The sequence below is a fragment of the Salvelinus namaycush genome, chromosome 21 (assembly GCF_016432855.1).
Source record: "Salvelinus namaycush isolate Seneca chromosome 21, SaNama_1.0, whole genome shotgun sequence".
NCBI lineage: Eukaryota > Metazoa > Chordata > Actinopteri > Salmoniformes > Salmonidae > Salvelinus > Salvelinus namaycush.
Window position 1 is genome coordinate 52,638,944 of NC_052327.1, and position 14,720 is coordinate 52,653,663.

The 14,720-nt window shown below is 41.8% G+C and overlaps 1 protein-coding gene and 1 pseudogene across 1 annotated transcript in view; one reads left to right on the forward strand and one right to left on the reverse strand.

Annotated features, from left to right (window-relative positions):
• Positions 1–2,589, forward strand: part of LOC120065969 (netrin-4-like) — a 42,653-nt gene extending 40,064 nt beyond the window's left edge. Inside the window, exons 9-10 of the mRNA XM_039017008.1 lie at positions 1,657–1,830; positions 2,202–2,589. Of these exons, the coding sequence (XP_038872936.1) occupies positions 1,657–1,830; positions 2,202–2,422 (395 nt within the window). The 3' untranslated portion in view covers positions 2,423–2,589. The remainder of the gene's footprint in view (positions 1–1,656; positions 1,831–2,201) is intronic.
• Positions 2,590–6,471: 3,882 nt separating this feature from the next.
• Positions 6,472–14,720, reverse strand: part of LOC120066787 — a 21,484-nt pseudogene continuing 13,235 nt past the window's right edge.

The window sequence follows — 14,720 nt, forward strand, 5'->3', positions numbered from 1 at the left end:
CAATTACCCCACCGGAGACATTCTTTAAAAAAGTATACTCGGTCATAACAGACTTTATTTGGCCAAATAAAATGTATATAATAAAAAGGAACGTTTTACATCTTCCAAAGTCTATGGTTGGTTTAAACCTTCCAGACTTGGAATTGTATCAGCTCGCCACTCAAGGCTTTTACTTGAGGCAAATAGTTTAATGCACTTAAAAGGAACAATGGGTACATATTAAAGATGTGCATGCTCATCCCCAGAGTCTTTCTGTGTCTGTTTTGAAAGAACAAAGCTAAAAACATTAACAACTTCATCGTTAAGAACGCTATAACAATATGGAAGAAAATTAAACGTATTCTACAACAACCCATATCACTTCATAAAGCACAACCTCATGAAACAATCCATCCATAGCTTTTCAGAATTCACTGATAAAATGGTCCACATGAAAAACTAAAGGCATAGAAACCGTAATTGACTTGGTAACAGGAAATACATTTATTTCCATGACAGAATTAAAAAGTAATTTTGGAATGACCAATGTAGAAAAAGTATTTTGGACATCAGAGAAACCTTAAGGGCATGTTATTTGAGTCAGAAAAGGATATCCATGTGATAGGTAAGATATACAATACCCTGCAGAGAGTCTATCCAACTGACAATCTCTTAGAAAAAAATATTAACAATTGGAACCAAGACTTAAAAAGAACTGATGTTGGCTCAAGATGGAAGGAAAGTTGGAGCATAACGAACAAAATTACAGTTTACTAAAATGTACGCTTCATCCAGTATAAACTAATGTATAGAATATATATTATACAAGAGACAAAATTCACAAATTCTACAGCACAATGGCAGAGTCATGTGTAAAACTAACAATGACTCAATAATTCATGACTTCTGGGAGTGCTATAAAGTCCAAAAGTTATGGGTGGAGCTAGAAAGTCGGTTGTCAGAAGTATTACAATATAAATTGACTTTTAATCCGTCTGTCTGCATATTTCAAGACATGGCATATGAGGGTGCAGTGAGATACCCAATTGGTTGGACGATTCTCTTGTCAATCATCTGTTAAAAAACGTATATACTAAAAACTTGGAAATCAATCAATCCTCCATCGTTAACACAATGGAAAGATCTAAAGATGTATACAAAATGTTGCAGTTTGAGTGCATGTGGCGGGAAATGATGTGGACGCTGGAGATAACAGTGTGGGTCTGGGCAGGGTTGATGTAGTTGATGTTTGTATGATGTTGTCGTTTGTATGTTACATTTACATTTAAGTCATTTAGCAGACGCTCTTATCCAGAGCGACTTACAAATTGGAAAGTTCATACATATTCATCCTGGTCCCCCCGTGGGGAATGAACCCACAACCCTGGCGTTGCAAGCGCCATGCTCTACCAACTGAGCCACACGGGACCACCGTATGTGTATGTTTTGTATTGTTCATAAAATATAAAATAAAATCTTACAAAAACTGTGATAATAATACAGAATTGAAGAGGAAATGCTAACAGGAAATGCTAACAGGAAATGCTAACAGGAAATGCTAACTCACTGCATGTTTCAGTAGTAGATGGTGCCAGCAGAATTGAAAAGGGGTTGACGCCAACAGTATTGAGATTGATTGATCAGATGGTGTGTGTGTGTGTGTGTGTGTGTTCACAGTGCTGATGGTGAGGATCATGGCGGCCCGTGATCAGGGCTCCCATGCTGAGGTGGAGGTCAAGGTAAAGAAGGTCCTGTACCACGGCAGCCAGGTGAACATCAAGAAAGGTCACATCACCCTCTACCCAGAATCCTGGACCACCCGAGGGTGCACCTGCCCCCTCCTTAACCCAGGTGAGCTCTTACGTTTTGGCCAGGCAACTGGACCTCGACTGCTTCTTGCCCCAATAGTTATTTTCTCTGACGTCTCTGGATGCATACCTGCCTTGTAGGTAGGTATGCCAACTCTGAAGGTATGCAAACTCTGAACACCTTAAACAGATGGGTAACCCCATATATGGGTAAATAGGCCTCACACTAGACACTTGTACATTAGATACCTCACTGCAACCTTGATCTGTTTCACTATAGCATTCTATGATTTTTTAAAAACATTATGCAGATTTAAAGCCTGGATAATACCCCTCTCTATCAGTGTCCATTAAAAGTAAATTGACTGAATATAAAATGGAATTGACCCTGCTCTCTATATTCTACTCCCCCAGGATCAGAGTATCTGGTGGGGGGCCACGAGGACCGGAGGACGGGTCGTCTGCTGGTGAACACCAAGAGCCTGGTCAAACCCTGGAGGCCCAGCCTGGGACGCAAGCTCCTGCACCTCCTCAACAAACACTGTAGCTCTTCCTCCTCCTCTTCCTCTTCAAGGAAGACTGCAGCAGAGAGACTGCAGAATGCAAACGTCTTTAGTCTGCAGAAGAAAGACTAGAGCCATGGAACAAGATGAAGAGAGGGATAGAGAGAGGGGTGGAGAGTTAAAAGTGATCCATGTTTTGGTGGATTGCATGAGAAGGACGATGAGCCGACTATAAAGACGTGTGAGAGTGTATTTTTGGACGAATGTGGGCTGGACATGGGGATACAGCCACAGCTCGGGTAATATGGGGAAAGCAGAACTCTTTTGCCATTCAGGGCCTCATTTGCCTGTTTCATCCACAGACCCACGGAACACATTTCTGAAACGATGACCTCCACGGCAGGACCATGATGGATGGTGTTCTGTGCTGAATGGCGCTGTGTGGCTCAGTTGGAAATAGCATGGCGCTGTGTGACTCAGTTGGAAATAGCATGGCACTGGCAAAACTGAGGTTGTGGGTTCAATTCCTGCAGGGATCATAAACAAAAACATATGCAAAAAAATGTATGCACTCACTGTATTGCAAGTCACTTTGGTTTAAACGCGTGAGTCTGCTTAGTGGTATATATTGGATTATATAATATGATGACAGGCAGCTGCACAGAGACAGAGTACAGACTGTCATCTCCTTTTTTACAGGAAGAGGAAAATAACTTTCCAAAGGGAAGACCATAAGTCTTCCATGAGTGACGGTTTAATGTATGAGGGAGATTGATTGATTGATCTGACTTCTCATTCGGACCTTGGATTGTTCCAGTCCCAAAGACAAGCGCTGGTGTTTAAATCCACTTTAGATTTGTCTCAGACTATAGTTGAAACGAAGCCAAATATATAGAACCAAAAGGATTTTATATTATTATATTATATTATATTATATTGAATGTTTTATCATACTGTCTATCAAATGACCGAGATCTCTATGTTCTATGATTAACCTTCTGATCTAGCCAAGGTTTCATTTTGGAGTCCTGATGTTTGTATCCTCAGTTGTTCCTGGAGTTATTGGCAGTAAACCTGCAGAAGCATCATCGTGTGTGTGTGTGTGTGTGTGTGTGTGTGTGTGTGTGTGTGTGTGTGTGTGTGTGTGTGCGTGCGTGTGCGCACAAACTTGCTGTCCTTGGCTCGAAGGGACTGAGCAGGCCTTAACAGGTAGTATCTCCTGGAGCGGAAGAAGAGTAGAGAGAGAACAGAAAAGAGAATGTCTTTTCGTCTGTCTAGACCCCTCTGGGACTAAAGCACGGAAGACGCTCTCAGTTAGAATTGAACTGACTTCACGTCTTCCCTCACTCTGTCTGATTTCAAAGATGTTGTCTACTTACTCACATGGGTTGGTGTCCTCACTTCTATTGCACTCAGGGATGTAGTGGTAAAGAAAACTAAAATAGGGAGGCAACCTGAACACCTTAAACAGACGGGTTACCCCATATAAGGGGTAAATAGGACTCTATTTATTGGGTGTGATCTAATCACATGGTTCACTGCTGCACAAGGAATTAATCCTACAGATCATGTGGCAAAGTCAGGAGATGTCCATGTACTCAGATTTAGAATGGCGAACTGAGTTTACTTTTATTTATTTAATCGGGCAAGTCAGTTAAGAACAAATTCTTATTTACAATGACAGCCTACCCCAGACAACACTGTGCCAATTGTGCACCACCCTATGGTACTCCCAATCACAGCCAGATGTGATTCAGCCTGGATTTGAACCAGGGACTGTAGTGACACCTCTTGCACTGAGATGCAGTGCTTTAGACCGCTGCACCACTCAGGAGCACGAGTTTATCCTTTACTATGTAAACACGAGTTTATCCTTCACTATGTAAACACGAGTTTATCCTTCACTATGTAAACACGAGTTTATCCTTCACTGTGTAAACACGAGTTTATCCTTCACTGTGTAAACACGAGTTTATCCTTCACTGTGTAAACACGAGTTTATCCTTCACTATGTAAACACGAGTTTATCCTTTACTATGTAAACACGAGTTTATCCTTCACTGTGTAAACACGAGTTTATCCTTCACTGTGTAAACACGAGTTTATCCTTCACTGTGTAAACACGAGTTTATCCTTCACTGTGTAAACACGAGTTTATCCTTTACTATGTAAACACGAGTTTATCCTTCACTGTGTAAACACGAGTTTATCCTTTACTGTGTAAACACGAGTTTATCCTTCACTGTGTAAACACGAGTTTATCCTTCACTGTGTAAACACGAGTTTATCCTTCACTGTGTAAACACGAGTTTATCCTTCACTGTGTAAACACGAGTTTATCCTTCACTGTGTAAACACGAGTTTATCCTTCACTGTGTAAACACGAGTTTATCCTTTACTGTGTAAACACGAGTTTATCCTTTACTGTGTAAACACGAGTTTATCCTTTACTGTGTAAACACGAGTTTATCCTTCACTGTGTAAACACGAGTTTATCCTTCACTGTGTAAACACGAGTTTATCCTTCACTGTGTAAACACGAGTTTATCCTTCACTGTGTAAACACGAGTTATCCTTCACTGTGTAAACACGAGTTTATCCTTCACTGCAGCGCCGATTCCACTCTGTATCAGGTTGTTGTTGTTAGGGAAGACAGAAAATAACCCCCTATGTGTTTCTCTCATTAGTAAACGACCCAACCATCCATGAATCCCAAAATAAACATGGCGCTACTTAGCTAAGAAAGGAAGGGATGAATTGACGTCACTGTGTCAGATCTGGATCTGGAGCGGCTCAGTACATATTTGACCCAGACCTAGCTTGCTTCCCAAATGGCACCCTATTCCCTACATAGTGCACTACTTTTAACCAGAGCCCTGGTTAAGAATAGGTCTGTGTTGCTGTCTCTAAGGCTGCGTTTACACAGGCAGACCAATTCTAATATTGTTTTTCAGATTTGCTCTGAAAAAGGTCAGCATAGTGGGCTGCCTGTGTCAACGCTGCCTAAGGATTAGCTAGGTCAGTAGCTGCTGGCCTGGCTGAAGATACACGATGCATTCCGGCACTGTGACATCATCCCAATGCTTCGCCCTTGTCCCAAAGACTTTATTAAAGGAGTTTGCAAGTGGTGAATGAAGCAGAGGTATGAGATCATGAATGAAAGGGGACATATCATCACAATCATATCACCTGTATGTCTTACGTAGCTACATACTGTAACTGTAAGTATTAGTTGTTATAAAAAAAAATACATATTTTTTTATTTAACTAGGCAGGTCATTTAAGGACATATTCTTATTTTACAATGACTGCCTAAGAACAGTGGGTTAACTGCCTTGTTCAGGGGCAGAACAACAGATTTTTACCTTGTCAGCTCAGGGATTCTGATCTAGAAACCTTTCGGTTACTGGCCCAACGCTCTAATCACTAGGCTACCTGATTAGTTTACGTCTTACATTTTCATTAGATTTACATAAATGAGCTACAATTTGCATTTGATGGCGAATGCACAGATATCATGTGGAATCCACGAACTCCACCTTTTAAAGGGACATCTGTATGTCTGTCTATATGTGATACCTGACATGCATGTATGCATTACGTTTAATAAACAAGTCAATGGTTTATGTCCTACGTGTTGTTAGGAATTAGTTTCTGACATGGTTCACTACATCTTTGAAGCTCAATTTGAATGTGCATTCCTGTTAGTTGTCTTGCCACTGAAACCACTGGAGGCCGTACTTTATGTATGTAATAATATCGCCCTCCTTTGGTTAAAAGTGAGAATAGAACACTTCTACTCCAGAATTTGAATCATTGGCTTTGGCATGATCACTTTACATTCAAACATGAATACAATATACAAAACAGGTTTAAGATGTGCAACAATTCAATTTATTTATTTTTGAAAAAAATCACCTCAAAATAAATAAGGACAGAGAAACAAAATATAGAAATATAAATAATTTCATAGCATTATTATAGTCATATCACAGGTTATTTTCAAGGCATTGAATATGCTTTGAATTATTAAATAATACATTGAGGTGTCCACCCAAAACATAGGGAGTCATTTTTCATATTTCATTTAATTCTAAATAAGCAATACAGGAATCAAGTAAGTATAATAAAGAAAATTACGATTATATTTCTTGCTTTTTATATGCCCTTATTTATTGGCTTGATCCTTTGAAATAATACTTATATTAATACATAAGTTAAGTAATAATGAACGGTCTCTTGCTAAAACACTTGACGGTAGGTGCAGAAGGTAGGATTCAAGCAACTTAAAATGACATCACAATAATAACGTTGCATAAATGTTATCATCAGTCGAGGACATATTTCAGGGATCGTGTTCATTAGGCACCAAACTGAAAGAAAACGCACGGAAACACAGAAGGACTACGTGGACTTGTCCAATAACCAACGCTATTAAAGGGACATAAACGGAGTGGAATTTGCATGTGGTGAATAGATCAGTGTTATGGCATCCAATGAACATGACCCTGATTTATCTTCTCTCATTCTTCGTCTTCCTGTTCTTCCTGGTTCGAGGCCAGCTGGCCCACGGGAACGTACTCAGTAGTCATCACCCCTGCTCACCACTTCCTTACAGGTGGGCCTGAGAAGGATGGTGTGTTCGTATTGGGCAGTGTAGGAGCCCTTGGTGTCACAGAGCGGAGGGTATGGGTCTATGATGCCCAGGTCACACAGGTTCTTCAGGGCCATCAGGTACTTGCTCTCTCCCTGCCGGTCCAACCAGCGGCGGCAGAACGCCAACGTCCCGAAGTTCTCGTTGATCACGTTGAGCAGATGCTTAGCTCTGGGGAGCCTGTGACAGGGACACACAGCACAATGGGAGGAGGCGGGGACACAGAGGGGAGGAGGGGAGAGAGATAAGGATTATGAGAGCAGTGCAGTGGGATAATCCACATTGATCAACATTTATGTAAATATGCCAGATTTAGCCAGCTGGCTAATTTTTGTCTGTAGTTTATGAGTTCACTGTTATATTGGTACAGTAGTATTCAGTTCAGGTGTATACTGTAAGAATCAGCACGTTGGAAGGGATCGGACTGAACAGGGTCATTCGCCCTCGATCGTCCTCGATGGTGAACAGAATGACATCTACAGTATAGATTTCTACTTAGCATCGATGTTCAGTCTTATCATTCAGCATTAAAATTAGGTGAGGCTCGCACTCAGTGAGCGCCGACCGAACTGAGCGACCGACCTTATTGGCACGTGTCCAACGTTGAAGTTTTTCATGTAATGCGAGCAGTCCATGTCACCATGAACAGCTCCCCTCCCAGTGCTGCCAAACGTCTCGATTGCGTACACCTCACCTTCCTGTAGAGCAGAAGGGTAGAGGAGGACACCGAAAACTCAGCAGATCCTAGAAACAACTGATTGACCGTAATCCATCTGCAACTTACATAAGACCAAAGTCCTTGAAACTGAAAGCCTTTATTGGCAGAAGGAAAAAGGGAGAGAAACTCACAGCACTTTTTATGTCATTGAAATCCTTCTGGTAACGAATGTAGATGTTTCGAGATTATATTTTTCCTTTTTACAAGAATAAACATCATAGATGAGCAATTGGTTTTCCAGACGATTCAATAAATGCTGATGTCATTACAGTAACTTCATCTCTTATAGAGTTCATTACAGTAACTTCATCTCTTATAGTGTTTATTACAGTAACTTCATATCTTATAGTGTTCATTACAGTAACTTCATCTCTTATAGTGTTTATTACAGTAACTTCATCTCTTATAGTGTTTATTACAGTAACTTCATCTCTTATAGTGTTCATTACAGTAACTTCATCTCTTATAGTGTTCATTACAGTAACTTAATCTCTTATAGTGTTTATTACAGTAACTTCATCTCTTATAGTGTTTATTACAGTAACTTCATCTCTTATAGTGTTCATTACAGTAACTCATCTCTTATAGTGTTCATTACAGTAACTCATCTCTTATAGTGTTCATTACAGTAACTCATCTCTTATAGTGGTCATTACAGTAACTCCTCTTATAGTGTTCATTACAGAAACTCATCTCTTATAGTGTTCATTACAGTAACTCATCTCTTATAGTGGCCATTACAGTAACTCTCATCTCTTGTAGTGTTCATTACAGTAACTTCATCTCTTATAGTGTTTATTACAGTAACTTCATATCTTATAGTGTTCATTACAGTAACTTCATCTCTTATAGTGTTTATTACAGTAACTCATCTCTTATAGTGTTTATTACAGTAACTTCATATCTTATAGTGTTTATTACAGTAACTTAATCTCTTATAGTGTTTATTACAGTAACTTAATCTCTTATAGTGTTTATTACAGTAACTTCATCTCTTATAGTGTTTATTACAGTAAATTCATCTCTTATAGTGTTTATTACAGTAACTCATCTCTTATAGTGTTCATTACAGTAACTCATCTCTTATAGTGTTCATTACAGTAACTCATCTCTTATAGTGTTCATTACAGTAACTCATCTCTTATAGTGGTCATTACAGTAACTCATCTCTTATAGTGTTCATTACAGTAACTCATCTCTTATAGTGGCCATTACAGTAACTCTCATCTCTTATAGTGTTCATTACAGTAACTTCATCTCTTATAGTGTTCATTACAGTAACTTCATATCTTATAGTGTTCATTACAGTAACTTCATCTCTTATAGTGTTTATTACAGTAACTTCATCTCTTATAGTGTTTATTACAGTAACTTCATCTCTTATAGTGTTCATTACAGTAACTTCATCTCTTATAGTGTTCATTACAGTAACTTAATCTCTTATAGTGTTTATTACAGTAACTTCATCTATTATAGTGTTTATTACAGTAACTCATCTCTTATAGTGTTCTTTACAGTAACTCATCTCTTATAGTGTTCATTACAGTAACTCATCTCTTATAGTGGTCATTACAGTAACTCCTCTTATAGTGTTCATTACAGAAACTCATCTCTTATAGTGTTCATTACAGTAACTCATCTCTTATAGTGGCCATTACAGTAACTCTCATCTCTTATAGTGTTCATTACAGTAACTTCATTTCTTATACTGTTCATTACAGTAACTCATCTCTTATAGTGTTCATTACAGTAACTCTCATCTCTAATGGTGTTCATTACAGTAACTCTCATCTCTAATGGTGTTCATTACAGTAACTCATCTCTTATAGTGTTCATTACAGTAACTCCTCTTATAGTGGTCATTACAGTAACTCCTCTTATAGTGTTCATTACAGTAACTCATCTCTTATAGTGTTCATTACAGTAACTCATCTCTTATAGTGTTCATTACAGAAACTCATCACTTATAGTGTTCATTACAGTAACTCATCTCTTATAGTGTTCATTACAGTAACTCCTCTTATACTGTTCATTACAGAAACTCATCTCTTATAGTGTTCATTACAGTAACTCATCTCTTATAGTGTTCATTACAGTAACTCTCATCTCTAATGGTGTTCATTACAGTAACTCATCTCTTATAGTGTTCATTACAGTAACTCATCTCTTATAGTGTTCATTACAGTAACTCATCTCTTATAGTGTTCATTACAGTAACTCCTCTTATAGTGTTCATTACAGTAACTCATCTCTTATAGTGTTCATTACAGTAACTCATCTCTTATAGTGTTCATTACAGTAACTCCTCTTATAGTGTTCATTACAGTAACTCATCTCTTATAGTGTTCTTATAGTGTACCATTAAGCAATGGTAAGTCCGACCCGTCCCACTGGTGTGGGGGTAAGTCTCAATGGAAAAGCACCATATCAGGTGGTGGGGATTCAAGGCCCTGTGGTATTAGCTGATCACACTGACACCCTTCCTCTCTGCTCAGATAATCACTCAGTGAGAGCAGCCTCGCAGCACACCCTGCTGACACTCTACTCCAGTGAGAGCAGCCTCACAGCACACCCTGCTGACACTCTACTCCAGTGAGAGCAGCCTCACAGCACACCCTGCTGACACTCTACTCCAGTGAGAGCAGCCTCACAGCACACCCTGCTGACACTCTACTCCAGTGAGAGCAGCCTCACAGCACACCCTGCTGACACTCTACTCCAGTGAGAGCGGCCTCGCAGCACACCCTGCTGACACTCTACTCCAGTGAGAGCAGCCTCGCAGCACACCCTACTGACACTCTACTCCAGTGAGAGCAGCCTCACAGCACACCCTGCTGACACTCTACTCCAGTGAGAGCAGCCTCACAGCACACCCTGCTGACACTCTACTCCAGTGAGAGCAGCCTCACAGCACACCCTGTTGACACTCTACTCCAGTGAGAGCAGCCTCGCAGCACACCCTGCTGACACTCTACTCCAGTGAGAGCAGCCTCACAGCACACCCTGCTGACACTCTACTCCAGTGAGAGCAGCCTCGCAGCACACCCTGTTGACACTCTACTCCAGTGAGAGCAGCCTCGCAGCACACCCTGCTGACACTCTACTCCAGTGAGAGCAGCCTCACAGCACACCCTGCTGACACTCTACTCCAGTGAGAGCAGCCTCACAGCACACCCTGCTGACACTCTACTCCAGTGAGAGCGGCCTCGCAGCACACCCTGCTGACACTCTACTCCAGTGAGAGCAGCCTCGCAGCACACCCTGCTGACACTCTACTCCAGTGAGAGCAGCCTCACAGCACACCCTGCTGACACTCTACTCCAGTGAGAGCAGCCTCGCAGCACACCCTGCTGACACTCCACTCCAGTGAGAGCAGCCTCACAGCACACCCTGTTGACACTCTACTCCAGTGAGAGCAGCCTCACAGCACACCCTGTTGACACTCTACTCCAGTGAGAGAAGCCTCACAGCACACCCTGCTGACACTCTACTCTAGTGAGAGAAGCCTCGCAGCACACCCTGTTGACACTCTACTCCAGTGAGAGCAGCCTCGCAGCACACCCTGTTGACACTCTACTCCAGTGAGAGCAGCCTCGCAGCACACCCTGTTGACACTCTACTCCAGTGAGAGAAGCCTCGCAGCACACCCTGTTGACACTCTACTCCAGTGAGAGCAGCCTCACAGCACACCCTGCTGACACTCTACTCCAGTGAGAGCAGCCTCGCAGCACACCCTGCTGACACTCTACTCCAGTGAGAGCAGCCTCGCAGCACACCCTGTTGACACTCTACTCCAGTGAGAGAAGCCTCGCAGCACACCCTGTTGACACTCTACTCCAGTGAGAGCAGCCTCACAGCACACCCTGTTGACACTCTACTCCAGTGAGAGAAGCCTCACAGCACACCCTGCTGACACTCTACTCCAGTGAGAGCAGCCTCGCAGCACACCCTGTTGACACTCTACTCCAGTGAGAGCGGCCTCACAGCACACCCTGTTGACACTCTACTCCAGTGAGAGCAGCCTCGCAGCACACCCTGTTGACACTCTACTCCAGTGAGAGCGGCCTCGCAGCACACCCTGCTGACACTCTACTCCAGTGAGAGCAGCCTCACAGCACACCCTGCTGACACTCCATTCCAGTGAGAGCAGCCTCGCAGCACACCCTGCTGACACTCCAGCAGAACAGAGAGCACTATGATCACACACACACACACACATGCTGGCAAGCAAGCCTGCACACACACACACAAAGACACACACGCACACACAAAGAGGGTAATGGCCCTAACCCAACACCACTCACTCCAGCTAAATATAAAACCTTCTAACCTGGCACATCAGCAACTCCATCCATCGCTTCCTGGCTTAGCTGAAAACCTCAGCAAAACGTACCACTCAGCAGCCCGCCAATTAAAATGTTCAGTTCTGTCCAAACGGAGTTAAGCATTGCAGCTGTGTGTGTCAGGGTGGGTGGTTAAAGCCTGAAACCCCGGATCTGTTTGTGTTGTCTTACCAACTCATGTGGTCATTCTCACACCTTAGGAGTTGGCAAAACAGCACAGACAAATCTGGTACCAGGCTAATTGACCTCTGTGACCTCACCAATATGGTCCTTACCTGGGCAATATACTTAGATCCTCAGGTATCTAGGTATCTCTAAAGATATGTGGCAGGTATCTAGCTGATATCTCCTTTAGTGAGTTAACTGGTCATTAATTGACTTTGAGTGGTGAGAACTCGATGTGTTTAGAGATGTAATTGCTACTTGATTCTTCCGGCTGGTAATGTGCTTATAAGTGTAATAATGTGATTTTAAAGGTGCAATAATGTAGCTAAAAGTGTAATTAAAGAACTGAAGGAGGTGTTGGTGGTGTGTGTGTGTGTGTGTGTGTGTGTGTGTGTGTGTGTGTGTGTGTGTGTGTGTGTGTGTGTGTGTGTGTGTGTGTGTGTGTGTGTGTGTGTGTGTGTGTGTGTGTGTGTGTGTGTGTGTGTGAGAGATATTAATCTGAGCTGATCTCGACATCTTGTAACTCTATAGAGATGTTCTCGCTATTACACTTCCTTAAGGGTTTTATTTATACTCTAGGATTTTATTACTTGTATATATAATTAGGATTTTATTACTTGTATATATAATTTCACTTGAACTAAATGAACCTGCAAGAGAGGAGATGTGTACCTTGAGTATGTTGTCGCAGACGTGATGTAAAAAAAAAGAAGAAAAGAAGAAGTTTAACTACATGGTACTAAGGTAACATCTGAAAAGGCCTCTGTTCAAATGAGCGAAAGAAGCCACCAGTCAGTACTCAGTCTTTTTTTTTTTAACCTTTAATTAACTAGGCAAGTCAGTTAAGAACAAATTCTTATTTACAATGACGGCCGACCCCTGGCCAAACCAGGACGACACTGGGTCAATTGTGCGCTGCCCTATGGGACTCCCAATCATGATCGGATGTGATGCAGCCTGGATTCAAACCAGGTACTGCAGTGACGCCTCCTACATTGAGATGCATTGTCTTAGACCACTGCGTCACTCGGGAGCCCTAATCATCAGTCAGTCTCCAGTCAGTCTCCAGTCAGTCGCCGGTCAATCGTCAGATGGTACCCAGACAGTACCCAGTCGGTACCCAGTCAGAACCCAGTCAGTACTCAGTCAGTACTCAGTCACCAGTCAATACTCAGTCAGTCACCAGTCAGTCACCAGTCAGTACCCACCTCCATTCTGGTAGCTTCTCCTCCCTTGACGATGGGGACAGTCTTGCCTGCGTGTATCCTGTACTGGCCGATGGAGTGGCCATTGAGGTTCCTGATTGGCTTTACTACATAGGAAGAAAAAATACATATATATATATATATATATATATATATATATATATATATATATATATACAGTTGAAGTCAGAAGTTTACATAGACCTTAGCCAAATACATTTAAACTCACTTTGTCACAATTCCTGACATTTAATCCTAGTAAAAATGCCCTGTCTTAGGTCAGTTAGGATCACCAGTTTATTTTAAGAATGTGAAATGTCAGAATAATAGTAGAGAGAATGATTTATTTCAGCTTTTATTTATTTCATCACATTCCCAGTGGGTCAGAAGTTTACATACACTCAATTAGTATTTGGTAGCGTTGCCTTTAAATTGTTTAACTTGGGTCAAACGTTTCGGGTAGCCTTCCACAAGCTTCCCACAATAAGTTGGGTGAATTTTGGCCCATTCCTCCTGACAGAGCTGGTGTAACTGAGTCAGGTAGGCCTCCTTACTCGCACATGCTTTTTCAGTTCTGCCCACAAATGTTCTATAGGATTGACTTTGTTGTCCTTAAGCCAATTTCCACAACTTTGGAAGTATGCTTGGGGTCATTGTCCATTTGGAAGCCCCATTTGCGACCAAGCTTTAACTTCGAGATGTTTGAGATGTTGCTTCAATATATCCACATCATTTTCCTCCCTCATGATGCCATCTATTTTGTGAAGTGCACCAGACCCTCCTGCAGCAAACCCCCTTGCTTCACGGTTGGGATGGTGTTCTTCGGCTTGCAAGCCTCCCCCTTTTTCCTCCAAACATAACGATGGTCGTTATAGCCAAACAGTTCTATTCTTCTTTCAGACCAGAGGACATTTCTACAAAAAGTACGATCTTTGTTCCCATGTGCAGTTGCAAACCGTAGTCTGGCTTTTTTATGGCGGTTTTGGAGCAGTGGCTTCTTCCTTGCTGAGAGGCCTTTCAGGTTATGTCGATATAGGACTCGTTTTACTGTGGATATAGATACTTTTGTACCTGTTTCCTCCAGCATCTTCACAAGGTCCTTTGTTGTTGTTCTGGGATTGATTTGCTCTTTTCGCACCAAAGTACGTTGATCTCTAGGAGACAGAACGCATCTCCTACCTGAGTGGTATGACGGCTGCATGGTCCCATGGTGTTTATACTTGCGTACTATTGTTTGTACAGATGAACGTGGTACCTTCAGGCATTTGGAAATTGCTCCCAAGGATGAACCAGACTTGTGGAGGTCTACAATTTTTTTTATTTTGATTTTCCCATGATGTCAAGC